The following is a 19,475-nucleotide window of genomic DNA, read 5'->3' on the forward strand; positions in this document are numbered from 1 at the left end:
AAGTTGTTTTGGTGAACGTATACAGATGCTTGACCATAAGTGCACTATTACCCTAGCAAATGGCGACATTTTCGTATGTTGTTAAATTTGCAGTCCAACAGTGATACACAAAATTTGTGAAATTTAAACCCTCTTGAAAATAACAGCTTGTACCGTTTTACAGGGTTTCCCTGGACATCAGTTTAACTGCATCAATGTTCTCAAGCAACCTCTGTGTGGTTTGTAGCTGTTTGCTCAGTCAAAAGTTGAGCTGAGGTCAAATGGATTGACATGAATTGACGCATGCAGGGAGAAGTATATTAGTTAACGATGCCTTGTCACAGTGTCTTGTCTCTCTGCACCTTGCTAAAATCACAAAAGAATGAATGCCCCATATCTGTACCTGTCATTTTGCATGCTTTCTCATGCTTCTCTTGTCATGCAGTTTCCTGTGATTGGATAACAGTTCCATCTAATTGTCCCTAATGAATAGGAACATAGAGACTTAAAGGTGCATTCCAGACGATTTTCATAATTTCACATCATGTAGTACATAAATCGACAGCTCCATGTAAAGATTTGTAGAATTTATTGTGGTCCTTGAGCAGAGAAACAATACTTTGAAAAATCTTAAACAAATACACTGAACAGTGTTGATGACGTAGGAGCCTCACATATCTCAGAAATGTAGCAGTGTAATTCCATTACAATACCACTTGCTTTACAAGTTCACCTGTGTAGAATCTATGCATGCCTTCCTCTTTTGTTCTGCTTCCATGAGCCCCAACTCGTGCATTCTTATGTTGAGGCTGCCATGTCATCATCCTTGTTCATTGAAATTTGTTGTAAATTTTGAAAACATTCTTATTCCTCAACCCAATCACTATAAACTCTGTACTCGGCATAACTAATTTATAGTTGTTCAAATGTAAAAGTCTGAAAATCATCTTGAGGTCTCCTTTAAGATCGCTGCAACTATGTCAACAATCATGCCATAAATCGTTAACTTTAAAGTGCACTAGGTCAATATCCAGTCAATTGTGAGCATTTTAGTTGTTGCCATCTCGGTAACTTCAGTTATTGTACCTTTCAAAAATTATCAAATGTCCAGTCAAGGTGAAACCATCACTGATTGCTGACTGTGTCATCCATTCCGCACATGTATTATTCCTTGCCTTTGTTTTGTACCAATTAAAAAAAAAACCAAAAAACTAGAATACTGTCAGTATTACAGTGTATTTGTCTTAAAGGGACTGTACAGTACTGGTTGAGGTGGGGATTCATGTTTTGAACATTCCTAAGTGAGATAATGAAAAGCCTCTCATGAAATAATTATGAAAGAGCATGTAATTCTAAGAAGGATTCAACGTTTATTTGAGGAAAATTGGTTTTCAAATGGCTGAGATATCCAAAAAAGTGCTAATAATAAAAGGCGACATGCCACAACTTTATTAGAATCTCTTTGTTTCACCTTGTTTTTGGATATCTCAGCCATTTCTAAACCGATTTTCATCGAATAAACTTTTGATACCCCTTGGAACTGCATGCTCTTTGACATCTCATAGAGTGGTTTCTGAATATCTCACAAAACATTAAAAGCTAAATCCTCACCTCGACCAGAACTGTACACACCCTTTAACTCTGTCAAAAGCGTGTGGACTTCCGACTCAGAAGGTACAGGAGAACGTCGGATCAGTGTCCTTGAGATAAGTTATAGCAGTAAAGATTATAAAGCCATTATTTCCTTGAAAGGGAGAAATAAGAAATGGCTGTCAGTTCTGTGCATACGGTCCATATGTATCATAATTACAGGACAATAATGTGTCTTTTAAAGTAAACACAAGATTTGTCCGCTTAGACTTACCAAGACATGTGGTCAAATAATTTCCTTTGCATAATCAGCAATGAATGATCATTTATGCTCAATAGGTCATTGATGTGCCTTCATTGTACTGATTTTGTTTTCTTAGTGGTCAGACCTTTTTTCTTTTTCTTTTTTGAGTGAATGTTTGATGAAAATTGAATATCATGCAGTCGGCCCTATTGCTCGCAGTTCTAGGAAGGTGTGATGCCAGCTCTTGAAAATTATGGAGTGGGTGCCATAAAAATAATACTTGTAGTGCATTGTGTATGTATATAATGTCCACAATGATCGTCATAAATGCTTTACAGATTGATGAAAATAAAATCTTACTAAATTTTCAAGTGCAGTGATGATGACGGTTCCTTTGTATTTTTGGTATTCACATGTAGCATTTACCATGTATACTTCCAGACTACAATCATAGGCCTGCTAAACAGACATTAGAAAAAAAAAATTTACATAGAAGATATGCTTTTAAAAAGCATGAACATCAACTTGAAAATAGGAGCTGGAATCAACAATTTTGATAGCAATGAGGAAATATCTTCAGATTTGTTTGTGTGTGTGTGTGTGTGTGTGTGTGTGTGTGTGTGTGTGTGTGTGTGTATGTGTGTTTTGGTTGTTTGGGTTTTGTTTTTGTTTGTTTTTTTTTTGGGGGGGGGGCAATACTAGTATCAGGAGAGCAAAATAAACAGATACAGATATTGTGCAAGTATCACATGTCATACATTGTATAATGATACTTTTTGAAATACAGTTCAGTGGCGTTGAGTCCGTTTTCACGATGGGGGGGGGGGGGGGGGGGCGGGGGTGCAAAACTTAGGCTGGAGCATGTGTGCTAAGGGAGGGTCTGGAGGTCTGGAAGGGGGTATCCCAACCTCTCCCATACGAAGGAGCTGTTGCATTTTAAAAATGAAAATATCTCAATTGTACACATTTGGGATGGAATATCTGGGAAATTGTCAAACTAGTGTTAATGCGGGAAAGGAGCTCCCCCTCTGACGTGATTTACCTCTATAAACTTATGAAGTGATAGGTCTGGTGCAAACTTTTGAATGAAATATTCAGAAATTTGTTTAATCGCAAACGTGTACTAAAAGTGTCGATGGTAGGGCCCGGGCCTTTCAAATTGGGTAAGCCTACCGCGTACTAGTTGGAGTGGGGTGGGGTGGGGAGGGTATCCCTCCCACGCTAGGGAGATTTAGCATATTAAGAATTGAAATTCAGTAATTTGGTGCATTCTGTGTGGGTGAAATATTTTTACAGTTTCTAACAAAGATAAGGGGCCTACTGGAATTATGAGGGTGGCAAAATGGTATGTTTGCTGAACCCAGGGAGGTGGAAAGACCACTCCCTGCTGAACCACACGAATGATAGCGTTGCGACTGGAACGGGAGACTAAGTATGTTTTTCGCTCAGTCACGTGGTCTAGTGGCGGTCTCTCGCACAGTTCTTTGAACGAAGCACTATGGGGATCGGACCGTGCAATGATGTGCGTGCAGAATCATGAGATACGAGGTAACTAGACTGTACTTGTACGCGACCCGACCGTACACCGCTCAGTATGCGTGCGTACCCATCACCCCTCGCGATCGCGATCGCCCACTAAAACCCGAGCGCGTATGCTATATGCTAGCAAGCAAGCTCGCAGCGACGATCGACGACACATTGACCTGTACTGTATGTGGAAGTACGTCAATAACTGTCAAGGACTCCCGTTTTTCGTCGTTCGTCAGCTTCAAGAAACATAAACACTGCAAAGATTGTGGAGTTAATTGTCCTATGGAGGTTAACAGTTGCTGTTGAAGATGCCACGGACTCTTAATCAAGTCAACAATAGCTCCGCGAGGTCGACAAAAAGGAAGACAGACACTCCTCGGAAGAGAAAAGGAGCGGCTTTCAGCACACCCACAGTCCTCCGAGCTCCACAACAACCTTCACCTCGGGAGGATGGGCCTGGCTCCTCGGCGAGGAAGCAGACAAGACGTAAGTCAGTGTGTTACTGTAGGGTACTTGTACATGTAGAATCTACATGAAAGTTGTCCAAATAATTGTAGAGGATATCTATGTCTGCATCTCTCCAGGGATCCCCCACAACCTTTACTCGTTTGTCAAACGGTCAGTCGTTATTTTTTATTTTTTATTTTTATGAATTGGTAAATGGTCTAGATCTATAAATCGATTTCTGTTTACTTTCGGCTTCGCCGAACCTGGTCTTGTCTTGATGATGGATGGATACCTTTATCTTCATGCCATAGCACAGTGTCAGTGATAGTGATTGATACTAAATTACTTACTATTGCTGCCCATGCATGGATGGAGTTGTAGTTTCATAACATTTGCTCCTGCGACAGGTGTTCCCCAGAAATAGAATATCTAGGCCTACATGTGTCTGCACGCTTTAAAGGGTGTGTACAGTTCTGGTTGAGGTGAGGATTTATTTATCGTTTTGCGAGATATTCAGAAACCACTAGACACTCGGAGTCTATGAGTCAGTATGAGATGTCAAAGAGCATGCAATTCTAACACTAAGTTAAGGTTAGATAGTAAGGCCTAAGGGGTATCAAAACTTAAAGTTTATTTGATGAAAATTGGTTTTGAAATGGCTGAGATATCCAAAAACAAGGTGAAACAAAGAGATCTTAACAAATAAGGCATGGCCAGTCGCCTTTAATATTATCAATTTTTTTTGGATATCTCAGCCATTTGAAAACCAATTTTCATCAAATAAATGTTGAATCCTTCTTAGAATTGCATGCTCTTTCATATTTCATAAGGGGTTTCTCATTTTCTCACTTGGGAATGTTCAAAACATAAATCCCCACCTCAACCAGTACTGTACAGTCCCTTTAATACTAACGTTGAGGAAATAGCCAAATGCTACCCACAGCCACATACTGGTACGTGGTAGAGTATCTAACGTCACAATAATTTGTACGACCCTTTTAAGCTGACCAGGTAACCCTGCTACGGAGTACTAGAGTCTGTTACTAGTATCCAAACGTGTGGATTCTAAATAGTGTTCTACAGTTTGTGCACATCACTGACGCTGTAGACTACACAAGTGTCATGTCATCCTGGCTTCTGGGCCCGTTTCATAAACTTGTTATCAGTAACAAGTTGTTATAGTCGTTACAAGCTACTGAAATCCTTGCATCTGATTGGCTGAGAGCAAATTTGTCATAGAAATCATATGTGGCAGTTGTCACTGATGATAACAAGCTTTATGAAACAAGACCCTGGTTGGGCTACCGGTACCTTCAGAAATTCTAAATCCTCACATCAAGGCAAAGGCAAGCGACAGTGTAACTGCTTACATTGTATGTTAGATAAACATTAAACCAATTGATGTAAACCACTGAGGACGGGCTGATTTTGCTACAACATGTATTTCCCACACAGTAGACACCTGTCCGAGTCAAATTCATGACTAGACATCTACTCGTCCTCAACAGGTTGAGAAAAAAAAAAAAAAAAAAAAAAAAAAAAAACCTTATCACAACCCTAACCCTTGGCCCAAGTCATTGGTCTTTGAGAAAAATTGAGACCAGACCCCAGGAGAAATATGTTGTGTCACCTACATTGTAGCTGCATATAGTTAATGATAGGGCTGGGCTGTAGTGCATCCTGGATTAGTGGATGATTCGCCTACATTGTAGGACTGTAATTTTGCTCCTTTTTATGTTTAGAGTCTACCTCACTTTTTGTACAATCTATGCCTTTTAGTTGTAGTTCTAAAATTACATTTAGAATAGAATCTTTTCCTTCTTACATCATTTTTTGATGTCATTTTATTTATATATTATTTTTTTTTAAAGCAAGACAGGATCAGGATGGATGACAGGATATCAGTGATGCATCAATACATTCATCATGTTTCTGCCACTTCATGGCATGGGTATGGCACTAGTAGAGGCATTGCCACTAATTGTATCTGCTGTATGTTTGGGGGTCTTGTAAGTCAATAATTCTAGACTTTGTTGGCAACAAATTTACGTGTATGTAACTGTAGAACCATTGGGGGTATTGAAATGAAACTTGATTCATAATTTGTGAGTGGATGAAGCTCTGCCTACATTTACATTATGTTTGAAATGTGCGAGTGCACTCAGGGAGGTCACCTCCCTGGTGTACTTAAAGGACAAGTTCACCTTCATAAACGTAAGGATTGAGAGAATGCAGTAATATTAGTAGAACACATCAGTGAAAGTTTGAGGAAAATTGGACATTCGATGCAAAAGTTATGAATTTTTTAAATTTTTGTGTTGGAACTGCTGGACGAGGAGACTGCTACAGCTTGTGATGTCATATGAGTACTACAGTATAAAGAAAATGTAAAGAAAATTCAACATATTTTCATTTTTTTTCGCATAATAAAAGAGCATTTGGCTTGCCTCTTTCTAAAGGTAGGGGAATAATATTACCCATAACATATGTTGGTAACGAGTCAAGGGAATGTGTACTTTTTTCAAAAGATGAAATTTTGTGAAATTCTCTTTATATTTCCCTTACGTGGTATATTGTTGTACGCATGTGACATCGTACACTGCAGTAGTCTTACAGTATCATCCTGCGGTTACTGCACAAAAACTTCAAAAATTCATAACTTTTGAATGGATTGTCCGACTTTCCTCAAACTTTCAATGATCAATGTGTTCTTCTAATATTGCTACATTTTCTCAATCCTTATGTTTATGAAGGTGAACTTGTCCTTAAAGTGTATTCAGAAAAAAAAATAAGACATAAACTGTACCACAGTTATGGGTAAACTCGGCCTACGTGTAGCTGGTAAACTTGGCCTCTTGTAATGTGCACGCTGGGGACCGAGTTTACCCGCTAGGCCGAGTTAACCCATAACTACACTGTAAAGGTAAGGCTGATGATATGATTTCAGATGAAAATGGCTACAGTACTTACAATTATTGTATACGCCGAATATTTCGCGAGGTTTTTATTTTCGCAAATTTCGCGAGTCAGCTGCTATTCGCAAAATTAAAAACACGCGAAAATATTGATTCTTATACGTGTTAACATTTCTCCATTCAGTATACGACTCCACGATCGCGAATTTAACCACTCGCGAAATTGTCGGGAAGTCTTGATTCGCGAAAATTTAGACTCGCGAAATATATGGCGTATACAGTATACATGTACATTTGTACATTTACTGTATTGTAAGCATCAGTCTTGAAAGCTTTGTACAGAGAACAAAATTCACAGTAGAAGGCAAGGGTAAATATACAATGTAGTGAATATTGATTTCAAGATGTAGTTTGTAATTCCTCAGATACCATGTGATCTCCTCATGCTTTATGTAGTGATTTGTACAGGGTGTATGACAGCCCATATCTTCCTCGATATCCCTTCCTCTCTCCCACTCCCATCTGACCATCTTCTCTTTTTCTTTTCTTCCTTTTGTTTTTTGTCACCCTGTCAACGTGTGATGTGACGATGGGAAACAGCTCGCAGATTTCGGCCAGGAACCAGAGCCTTGATGGAAATCAGGAAGTATCAAAAAAGCACCAACCTTCTCCTCAGGAAGCTCCCCTTTGCCAGAGTGGTGAGTTTTGTTTCGGAGGGAGTAGGGATGGGGGAAAGGGGATGGAGGGGTACATCTTTACGTTAAAGACCCTTGCTATGTATATGTAGATCATAGATAGATGATATCTACCTATGGATAATTCTGAATGCAGGCTGTAAGCCTCTATATTCTGATCCACTTTTGCTCCTGCTTGAAGTAGGCTGGGTCATGACCAGGTGAGCTGGCATCAAACTTAAATGTGATCATATGTTCATCATTCCAAAACTTACCTCAACCAATTTCAATTTCAACATTTGCAGATGAAAAAAAAAAAAGCTTTAGTGCTTCAGTTTTAGTGCTTTAGTTCTAAAATGTGAGTTAGGGATAAGAGTAACCAACAGGAAAATGTTAATCAATATAAACAGTGTTGAGTATTATTCAATATTACACATTCCCTCGACTTGTGTTGACATATGTCAAGGTTTATTATTCCCCCTGCTTTCATCCCATGGGTGGGTGCTGTAGACAGGTTTGACTGTATTTATAATGCTATAACTATTACAGTTGTACTTGCCATTGAGTAATTTCAAATTGTACAAGTGCCAGCCTGTTTGAATCTTGACTGCTGCATGTGCTTCAGTGTTTTTGTGGTGCTCTGTTTTACCCTGCAGGTGAAGGAAGTTGCTGTTCTGTTTGACCGGACTGGGACATTGCGGTGGCAAGCAGCGGCAATCATGGCTTTACAAGAGGTGGGTTTGGGCTTTCAGATTGCTCCGCCGGACGTGAAATGTGTCACCAGCTTTGTTGGATCTACCATCATTATAAGTGATTGACTTTACATGTACCTTGATGCAATCAGCATTCTACCCTACACATTCATAATATACAGCTGCATAGTACTTTTTGTAGTTGTCCCAGCCTTGAAAGAGCAAGTCTATGAACAGATCTTGAAAGTGCGCCCTCTACATGCACTGACATTCCAGCAAAAACAGAGACACAAGTTTGATGATAGGATGCATCAAGCCAAGAAATCCTGAACACGCCATATGATGGTGAAAAACTGAGTCTAAAAATACCTTGTAATGATACTCCACGTATTTTTCTGAGGATTACTGTAAGTAAAATGATTATGGTTTTATCGTGTAGCCCATATACAGCTGTATTAAAGGCATATTGTGTGGTTTTAATCAAAATCAGATGTCTTGCCAATTAGATGACATGTGCTCTGTCACTCATGTGCTCTGTAACTTTTGCAAATCTTGTCTCCGCACATACATGTAATTAGTGATTTTCATGCCTGCAAAAGAAATTCTACTGAGAAGTATATATGATCTGTGCTTTACCATGTCTTTTGAAAGCTGAAGGAGTTTTTTTATTGTTTGTTTTAGTTTTCTAAAATCTTATTTACTATGTTAATGGGTATTTATGAAGTTGATTTAATCTGTGCTTGAATTTTCAATGACAGGCAGCTGAAGCTTTCCTGGTCCACCTCTTTGAGGACTCCAACCTGTGTGCCATCCACGCCAAGCGGGTGACTGTGATGCCCAAGGACTTGCAGCTGGCACGGCGGATCCGAGGGAGAGTTGACGGCCTTGGCTAACCCCAGAAAGGGGCCAAGAACAATTCTTTTTCTGTTAACAATTCCTTGCACCCAACTGGAGACAGTGACCCCTCGCTGCACGAATTACCCCGCCCCTCATCAGATCCATCCGCAGTGAATCCCACTGAGTTAGAAGGGAAAGAGAATATTGGTGTCGGCAGTTAAACCCCCCTCCCCCCAACAAGAAGATACATGCACTGCATTTGTTATACATCAGACACTTCTATAAATGTATGTTGAACACTCTTTATTATGCAGCTGCCTCACACAAGTGCTTATTAGTTGTTGTTTTGCCTTTCCTTCTCGATTATCATTGCCAAGTCATTGTTACATGAGACTGAGTGATTGAGGCGTATTTGGACGGCAAAGTCTCAGGCAAACTCTTCTCCTGTCCACTAACTAGTGATATTTTTGTGCCATCAGCGGACAAAGCCTGGGATATTGCATAGATCTTTCAAGCACTCTGGTGCATCGCGTACTGTAAAAGGTGTTATTTTTGCATAGTGATATTTTTTGTGAATGAGGAGATGACAGACATTTTTGCGAGATGTTGTTTTTGCGATATTGACTTAGAGGCTGTTGTAAGTGCACTAACACCTAGTACCAGTCCATTTGCAATACTTCTGTGTGTTGTTAAATCCGTGGCCCAACCCAGTGATTTGCGAAATTCATGAAAGTTAACGCTCGCAAAAATAACTGCTTTTACAGTGAATGGGATTGATTCACCAACAGCTCAGGCACAGATAATTATGCAACTCTACCACAAAGTTCAAACCTCTCAGCTGAACATGTCTGTTATGAATGCATTTAGCTGGTGATTGTAAATATTCTTCTGTTGTAGAATGGAGGCTGAAAAATGCAGCATTAGCAGAGTGTCACAGTGGAGTATGGAGATGCCATTCTGTTACATGTCGATGATGGTTGGTAGTGTCAGATGACCCCCCCCCCCTTCAAAAAAGAAAGAAAGAAAAGGGGCAAAGGGACAGTGACTTAAACCATGAAGTTTTGAATGATTGTACTGCAGAAATCTTACTGAATTGGCACCTATGAATTTCAGTGAGAATCATTTATACATATCGTAGTAGACAGGTTACAAGGCAACGGTTAGATTCACAAAATAAAAATAAAAAGAGAAAGAAAATATGGCAATTTGAGGCTTTGATGAGGCAATGATGAGGCTTTTGAAATACAGTCAATCTCGTCTATGTCGAATACAACTGGACCAGCAACCATCCTTCAATGTACTCAAACTGTGACTTGCACAATAGAATTAAAATGTGCATAGTGATATTCATATAGGGTTAGATTTTTCGTAGACGTGGCCAATTCATTGACTTGTGCAACTTGGGCATTGTGGACTGTAATGTGTAATTCATGAAACAGTACATGTAACAAAATTGTCACAAAACCTTTACAAGTCACAACCATGTAAAAACTTAGGTGATGGAATTATGTCATTGACCCCAAAATCTCTCATTTTCTTGTTTGAAAGATGATTTAGCAGCTACAACATCCTTCCCTTCAAAGTGTTTGCTGAGTTAGGACAACTACCATACACTGTATCTTTTAAAGACCCTGCAGCATGGGTACCCGTATTCATGGGTGGCCTGATTCATTTGCTGCCCACCAGGGTACATTTGAAAACCACAAATAGCGCTGGTCAGCAAATATGTGCATCAAAGCTTATTCACATTGGTGATAGTTGGCTCAAGTCAAGATTCATGGGCTGTGTGTGTACTCAATACTCGGAGATAGAGATAGAGCTGTACCCAATTTGTTACAGGGATTCTCAGATATACATATGTATCTGAGTCGGGCCATCCTTCCAACTCCATGGTATTCGCACAGTCCTGGGTATTGAATGCATGGGATGTAATTTTATTCCCTTTTCTCTGTTTTGGCTCAAAAGATTTGTCTCAGAATTTAGTGAAAACTGATATGCAGGTGATAGGACAGGCAATTTGGTGAGTTCATTCTGCTGATGTCCAGTCAGAAGGGAAATTCTTCCTAATGTTCACTTGATTTTACTCTATTCAAATCACCTTCTGAATAGAGTGGAATTTAAGTTTTGCAGGCCTGTAAAAGTTTTTATTTTTGGGAGGGTTCCATTTTTGCAAGTAACATGAGTCAACTCGAAAAGGGTTGAGATATTTTGGAGATGCTTATCACTTCTTCTCAATGGAGTTCATGAATACAGTTGTATCGGGTCATCAGCATTAGCATGTATCCTATATATGTGTGTCAATCTGCGGCTAATATACAGAATGCCTATATATATTTTAAGATGTATGTTCAGAAGTGCCTTAAACAAGAGTTTGTATGAGATTAGGCAAGGATGCACAGAATTATGTGTGTGTCTGAGGAATTGAAATGCATATAAATTCATGAAGATGAGTGGTAGAAAAAATGAAATTCTCATGAGAACTGGTCATGCTGTCACAGGCTTCTCTGATTAACACACCTTAATCTCCTGCTGTAAACAGTGAACCTGATATATTAGTACGTGTATGCCAGTTGAAATTGTCAGTTAGGGACTTTGCTGACAGTACTGAATGGAATTTTTCACGTCCAAAGTTATGGCAGTGTTGTGTTTGTGAGTGTGTGAGTATGTGTGTGTGTGATATCATAAATGAAATCATTGTCTCCAGTTGCTTTGCTAATTGTAATTAATGCATATAGCCTGTAAATAGAAGAATTTCCATTTTTTTTTTTTTTTTTTAGACATACACTGTACATTATTGTTCGTTTTTAATGACCTTTCTTGCACATAGATCTGCCCCATAAGTTTTAAATTCCACCTGAATGCTACCATGTGCAAAATTTGCATCCTTCTTAAAGGGACTTGCTGTGTTTTAGTCAGGTTGAATCACATTTTTCATTCCATCATTGTATACAGAAAACAAAATTGATGCAACTTTGAGGTTTGGGTTTAGTCATGATGGCTCATGTATGCATGAGTAAATTTTCTTTGAGAGCAAGTACAATTAAAGACTATGAATCCACACACAAATGTTATTGGGTGACAATAGTTGCCAACCTCATGAATGCGCAACTTGCATTGTACATGTACATTGTAGATTTTTCAAATTAAAGTGATGGTCCTGTACAATGTACTGTATTCTTGTGTATTCTAAAGGAATGTATGCATGTTGTATTTTACCGTTTGTATCTTTCGGACACAACTTTCAAAATAGCAATTTGTTTTCTTAGGAATTAAAATCAGATTCTTCTGTTTTGCCATTCAGTATTGAATTCAAAAACAAAGAATGAATGAATGAAATAAAAAAAAAAAATCAGATCAGCTTGGATTTTAACACCTCTGTATACATGTACAGCTTGTAGTCTTTTTGTGTTTTTAGTGTGTCAGTTCCAAAACAGACTACATGTACTTTTAAGCTGTAAGAACACCTTTTGTATCAATAAATCTTAAAGGACAAGTCCATCTTCATAGATATGTGGGTTGAGTGAATGCTGTAATATTAGTAGAACAGATCAGTTTTTGGGGAAAATCGGACAATCCGTTTAAAAGTTATGAATTTTTAAAGTTCTGCGTGGTCACTTCTGAACGAGAAGACTACTATAGTGTATGATGTCGCATGTGTAGATCGATAGAACGAATATGTATAAAAAGAATTTCACAACGTTTGCTGGGTTTTTTAAGTGCATATTTCCCCGACTTGTCACTGACTAATGTTAGGGTAATATCATTCCCCCTTGCCTTCTGAAAGAGACAAGTCAAATGTTCTTTTATTATGCGTGAAAAGTGAAAATATGTAGAATTTTCTTTATATTTTCTTTATATCGCTCTACGCATGGGACATCAAAAGCTGTAGTAGTCTTCTCATCCGGTGATAATGGCAATGAGACTTTGAAAATTCATAACTTTTGAATGCATTGTCCAGTTTTCCTCAAACTCGTACTGATGTGTTTTGCCAGTATTGCTGCATTCTCTCAATCCACATGTCTATGAAGGTGAACTTGTATGTAACGTCCAGTCATAGGAACTAAAGTGACAGCTTTCAAGGACACTGCTCTTCAATTCATCAAGATGATGTACAATAGTGCCCCCATTGAACCATCTCTGACATAAATTTGCTGCAAGGAGTTTTGGTGATAGCGGTGGTGGTGGTGTGTGTGTGTGTGTTTGTGTATTATATGTGTAGCACCAGTATTTAAAGGGATCATATAGTTTTGGTTGAGACCTAATTTCAGGTTACTAAAATTTTTTGGTAAGATAATGAGAAACTTCTTATGAAATATGAAAGAGCATGTAATTCTATGAGGAATTCAACGTTTATTTGATGAAATTTGGTTTTGAAATGGCTGAGATATCAATAAAAGAGTAATTCTAATAGAGTGTGGGACCCACACTTTATTACGATCGCTTTGTTTCACTTTGTTTTTGGATGTTTTTCAGTCATTCCAAACACGATATTAATCAAATAAACTTTGAATTCCTCTTAAAATGGTATGGTCTGTACTATATCATTAGTGTTTTCTTGGTATCTCGCAAAAAGTTAAAAGCCCAATTCTCATCTCCACCAATACTGTATCATCCCTTTAACCCATCTCACGTTGTTTCAGAGCTGCCACTCTAATGAGAAATACTTTTGGAGGATGATTTATTTCAGGAAAATTGGTTTTGAAATGGCTGAGAAATCCAAAACAAAGCAATCCTAATAAAGGGTGCGACCCACCTTTTATTAGGATCACTTTGTTTTACTTTCTTTTCAATATCTCAGTCATTTCAAAACCTTTCCTTTTTCATCGAATGAATTTTGAATCCTTCTTAGAATTTTATGCTCTTTAACATTTCATGAAGCGGTTTCGAAGCATCTCGCAGAAACTTAAAAGCTGAATCCTCACAATCAACCATACTGTACCATCCCTTTCAACACTCGGTCCGTGTAAAAGCACCGACAATCCGTGCTGTTTACTGAAAACGATGAACTAGGTCTTCTTTCAAATCCGATAAGATTTAAAATTCCAAATGAGTTTAACAATCTCTTGTTCGGTACGGGGAGGATGTTGTCATGCAAGATGAATAGGGCCTACACTGCTGTCATCTACAAACTTGATTTTAGTGACAGTTTGTGTAGCACGAGGCACAGCATTTAGCATCCAAAACCTAATAAAGCGGACTCCCATCATAACGAAGCCCTCGGGACCGGCAATTTTCTTTCGTTTTATCGAAATTTCGTTTTTTGCAAAACAAACAATAAAAATACATAGAGTGGATAGCGTTGCGGCACAAATTTTTACTTCGAGTAACGGGAATTTCATTATAACCGCATTCGTTATAACGGGAGTGTGCTGTACTTATAAAATGAATCCCGAGACCCTCTACGTCTTGTCATACTTGTTGATGACAAACCTTTTCTCTCTCTCTCTCTCTCTCTCTCTCTCTTGTTTATTTGATTCAAGAAATGATAGAGAAGACAATTTTTATTTACATCTGTCAAAATGTAAAAAAAAAAAAAAAAGACGAGAGAAGGCAATAGGGCAATGATTGCTAACTACTCTCCATGAATCATGTTTGAGAATAGCCTTCACCACTTTCTTGGTTTTCTCGGACACCACATAATCTTCAGTGCCTACAAAGATATTACATAGTCACTATATACTTCAGAACTTTGTATTATAATTAGTATAGTAGTGAGTAAATCTCTCGGTCCCTACCGAACTAGTATCTGTGGGTGCGTAGAACCATTTCAACCAATACTAGTAGTAAATAGTGGTGATCTGCTTGGATGATACGCGCATGCATTATTGCGTCATAATAATTTGCGCGCATTATGACAGGCACAATGTTTGCCTAACTACGGCAGCCCCCAACTCTGACTTCTTAGCGTGTGCAGCGTATCAAACTGCTCATTGGTTCACAGTTGTACGGAAAGCTTTAGAGAAAGAACGAATTGCCTCTTCTGAACTTCAAAGTGGTAAAAGAAAAAAAGCAACCATTCTTTGCATCACAGAGGCCTGAATTCATCCCTCAGTCAGGCCCACTGGCAAAGAATGGGTTGCATACTTTCTAAATGTCAGAAGGAAAGCGCTGAAGAGAGGAGTGAAGACGCCAACATTTCCGCGGACCTGCCTGAGCCGAGAACTGATGGGCAGCAAGATCCTCCGCTCACGATCACCAAGAGCGGCAGTGAAGAATACAGTGGAGATGACTTTTGGCGTCCCCCATACACCGAGATCCAGGATGAGGGCAAGTTGTGATTCCATTCCTTTCTTGTTTCAGCCATTAAGAAAAAAAAAATCTTCAAAGATCAAAGGCGTTACTTACTTAAGATGCCTCTATTCAGAGCTGGGCAAGTGAAAACAAACTTTGCACTCTGTCCCGAAAAATCTAGATACGCCTATTAAAAAAAGAAAAGAAAAGAAAAGCAATGAAATGACAAAAAGTAGATAAGACTTATACATAGTGTATGAATGGTATTGCCCAAAACTAAGGAATCATAGGATAGAGGTGGCATTTTAATAAAGAGAGAGAAAGAGAGCAAATAATGTTCTGTAAAGTAGGCCTAATGAGAGTGAAGAGGATGTTGATGGTAAATTTGCAAGCAAGGTACGCTGTAATAAAACAAAACACCCCCTTCACCTCAAGGAATCATCTAAGATTCAAAAGAAAGGAATGAAGTAGAACTTCAATCAATAAGAAGCAGGACTATCAACAGCATTAATGCTGAAAAACAAAAACAAAGACGATTTAAAGTTGTATAATTATGGCAGCAGCTGTCTGCTGGGCACATCTAATACAATAATCTACTAGTACTTTGACAGCCGTTCAAGAAGACACATGGTCACCGGATGGCGCTCTTTGAATATGTCCAGTCAGGGCGTGTGCGAAGCACGCGATCTGATTATCATGATTATGACGACTGTACCATTACAATAACCGATCAAATACATGTACTCTAATACGAAAATGATATTTTGTGATTGGCAAAAAGTAACACACGTGGTCAAAGCAACCGATTACTTTATGACCCAAATCAGTTTTGTCTCCGTGACACATGCTGACCTGCATAATCTTAATCCAACTTCATCTTTGTTTTTCTTACAAAAAAACAAAAACAAAAAACAAAAAACCTCTATTCCTTTCTAATGAAGTCACTTCCAATTTAGGACTAAGCTGCTAGGAATGCTCAATGGCATATTACCTGAGAGAGAAGGAAATTAATAATCATAGCATTGGAGCATGAAAGGGGAATCACCTGAACACACTTTCTTTGCTATCCTTCATTCATTACTTTCTTCTAACTTCCGGTGACAGTAACCAACATTAAGTTGTCTCAGAATTGAAAAACCAAATCCAAAAGAAAAAAAAAAAGCATAACGTTCGAGGATGAATGTGAGACACATGCAAGCTCTTTGTTTAGCATGGTCCACACTTTTTAAAGAAAATATATATCTCACTGTGCTTGCCATGATGACAATGTTCCGACAGGTTCTCCTTATGACGTCATCAGAGTCAGCTCAAGCTCTTCCTCCATGTCCAGAGAGGGCGTGTGCCATCACACTCTGGACGTGAAAGTCACGTGTCCAACTCGATCTGACGAGGAAGCGGTGCGAAAGATGGAGATTATCAAAGTAAGATATTATGAATACATATCAAATATATGACTAGGATGAATAGGACACTTGTTCACTTTTTGACAATTAACACACATTCAATGAAATGAATGCTACAGGTGTCATCTCCCAAATGTATTATCTGATTAAGTTAGGTCAATTCTACGTAGGGTGTGCGTTTTAGTAAGAAAAATAGGGATTAGACCATTACCATATCTTCCGTTCTGCTTTGCTTTCCACGTGAATAGGTTGTTCATCGAAGGGTTTGAATTATGTCGTATCGAAATTACTTGTTAGATAGGCCTTTCTAAGATGTTGACCAATTTTCTACTTCCAGGAAATTGCGGAACTCCAGCTGAGAGACCTCAAGCGAGCCGAGCAGTCCTTTTGGCAGGCTGTCATCTCCAGAGAAGCCCAGAAAGTAGCTGTTGCCTTGGCAACGAGTGTGCCCATCAATGACCCGGAAGAGACTGAGATCGCAACATCCATCTTGGAGGAACGGTGTCTCGGCTTAACTGCGAAGGGGCAGGAGGTAGGCTACTTCCATCATTTCGTAATTGACAAAAACAACTTGCTTATGCTCTTTGTTTGTTTGTTCACCTTTCCATATGAAGATAGACCAAAGGGATGGGTGAGATGACGAAAGTGGGGTGCTGTGGTATAGTGGGTAAGACACTTGACTCTCGAAAAGAAGGTCCCGAGTTCGAGTCCTACTAAGTGGTTACATCTTTGGACCAGATGTGTTTAACCATGATGTCACTCTATAAACCTTGGTGGGTGTAAAAATGGGTACCTGGCAATTTTTGGGAAATAATCTTGGCAGGGCCCTCTGGGAAACAGTGAAGAGGCTACTCTGAGTAAATAAGAAAAGATTATTATTATCATTATTTTTTGAAGCTCATTTCGTGTTTATCGTGTTTATATGACTATAAGTACATTCAGCTCCATATTCAAGGTGACTTTCAAAACAAGAATAAAATCAAATAAAGAGAATAGCAAAAGTTTAAAAAAATTAAGGACATAAAAAAAAACAGAAATATGGACATTCTACAATACTGTCCTCATAGTAACGATGCTGACAATCACTGGTGAAAAATAATCAGGATAAGCAGGTACTGTCATCAGCTCTCAATCATCCCGTTGGTTTGTGAAAAAAAGAATAAGACAACATTTGAATTATGCTGTGGTCTATTCTTCAGCACCTGCAAGCCCCTCAAACCGAGAAGACCAATGAAGCGAACATCCCCACCGATGCGTCGGCTGAGGAGACCATCATTGTTGGCCCAGCTGGAGCGATGCTGGATTCTAACATCCGTCAGATCATCCTTCAGGGGACTGACACAGCCGGGTACAAGAAGGTATGACAATTCTTGTTTGCTTTGGCAAGAATAAGAAACTAGCTTACATAATTTTATTTTTACTCTGGTAAGATCCGAGTTTTGTTGTTAATGCATTCTTTATAGACATAATAGAATTGGCACTAATAACCGGGCATTTGTTTAAAGGGAATACATGAAGAAAACACAATAACTCCTTCGTATGACATTCACCATTTACTTTAATTCAGATTTGTTACATTAGCAAAACATAAACGTACATAATGATAATGTCGCTGAAAGCAAAGAAAGCATCGAAGCTTAGCTTCGATCATTTCAAATGTAACGGAAGGCAATGACACCACTCAAGAGTTGAGTACCACTGGGCCCATACTCCACAATACGACGACAATTCTCTCCTCCCCTTGTAGGGCGCAAATGGGAGCCTTTTCACCTCGGGATCCGACATCGATGTCCCCCTTCTGGTGGACGATGAGATTCCAGATTGCGGACAAGTGACATCATCGGTGGCAGAAGAGGAAGTCACTCAGCCTCCGAAGGGTGACGACAGGTGGCCTGATGGGGACCAAAAGGAGGAGGAGAAGAAGAAGGAAGAGAAGGAGGAGGAGGAGAAGGAAGAGGAGGAGGAGGAGAAGGAAGAGAAGGAGAAGGAGGAGAAGGAAGTGGAGGAGGAGGAGGAGGAAGAAGAGGAGGAGGGGGAGGAAGAAGAGGAGGAGGGGGAGGAAGAAGAGGAGGAGGAGGAGGAAGAGGAGCGTAGCGCTCTGTCAGAGGATGAAACATCCAGAGCTCCAGAGGGAGAGGAGATGGAGCCGTCTTTACATCAGACAGGAGCTGGGTTCGACTCGTCGAAAGAGGCTGGTCCATCAGCAGAAATCAGGGCAGATCCAAACATCACCACCGCCCTTCCTCTGGAAGCCACACTAGATCCTGATGACGCCCCCAACATCACCATGACAACTGATCAGGTCATGGAATTGGACTTGAAGAAGGTAAGGTCAAAACTGGAGATAATTTATTATAGAAGAACACGTAATAAAAACTGTTCGACTGAACTTACATTATTATATGAAAATAACAGAGTACAGTTTCATGACTCGTCTGAGTCACTTCTTCAGCTCTGACTAGCTGGTGAGTAATTACTGCCTATATAAAGATTCGACGTCTGAATCAGACGTCGATGAATCTTTTCCGGATCACCGATTTGTATGATGGTGAGAGGTTTTGTGGAAGTCCCCCTCCTCTGGAATTGAGAGAAGGATTTTCCTCTTTCAAACCATTTGGCATCCTTATCAAGGCTGCTACTTTATTGTCGAATGCCGAACAACAGCTTCCAGGTTTGAGCCAAGTGTACCTTTATAATACACCAAAGGATCAAAGGACTACAACCTTTACATTCGCTATCATTATTATCTGAATCATATCTATTCTAACAGTAACGGCCTTAATGACAAAACTGAGTATTTTTATGGTGATCATCGATCATTATTGACATGATGCCATCACATGAGCAGTTAGGTACGTCTATTGATCTTCTTTTCACATGCGAAGGAGGAGAAGTCAGCGGAGATCCCTATCCCAGCTGGACGACTGCCTTCC

The 19,475-nt window shown here is 39.3% G+C and overlaps 1 protein-coding gene across 1 annotated transcript; it reads left to right on the forward strand.

Annotated features, from left to right (window-relative positions):
* The first annotated feature begins 3,529 nt into the window (after positions 1 to 3,529).
* On the forward strand, positions 3,530 to 12,262 carry LOC140239545 (putative histone H3.3-like type 3). Its single transcript, XM_072319379.1, has 4 exons — positions 3,530 to 3,829; positions 7,306 to 7,403; positions 8,036 to 8,113; positions 8,830 to 12,262. Exons 1-4 carry the CDS (start codon positions 3,652 to 3,654, stop codon positions 8,962 to 8,964), a joined length of 489 nt encoding a protein of 162 aa, XP_072175480.1. The 5' UTR covers positions 3,530 to 3,651; the 3' UTR covers positions 8,965 to 12,262.
* The last annotated feature ends 7,213 nt before the right edge of the window (positions 12,263 to 19,475 follow it).

The sequence above is a fragment of the Diadema setosum genome, chromosome 16, assembly GCF_964275005.1.
Source record: "Diadema setosum chromosome 16, eeDiaSeto1, whole genome shotgun sequence".
NCBI classification, from domain to species: Eukaryota; Metazoa; Echinodermata; class Echinoidea; order Diadematoida; family Diadematidae; genus Diadema; species Diadema setosum.

What these genes read in the sequence shown, in the direction of transcription:
- LOC140239545 (XM_072319379.1), top strand. Translation starts at nt 3,652, where the DNA reads ATGCCACGGACTCTTAATCAAGTCAACAATAGCTCCGCGAGGTCGACA. An exon ending in GGCGAGGAAGCAGACAAGAC is followed by an intron (nt 3,830 to 7,305) that starts GTAAGTCAGTGT and finishes GATGGGAAACAG; the next exon opens with CTCGCAGATTTCGGCCAGGA. An exon ending in CAATCATGGCTTTACAAGAG is followed by an intron (nt 8,114 to 8,829) that starts GTGGGTTTGGGC and finishes TTTCAATGACAG; the next exon opens with GCAGCTGAAGCTTTCCTGGT.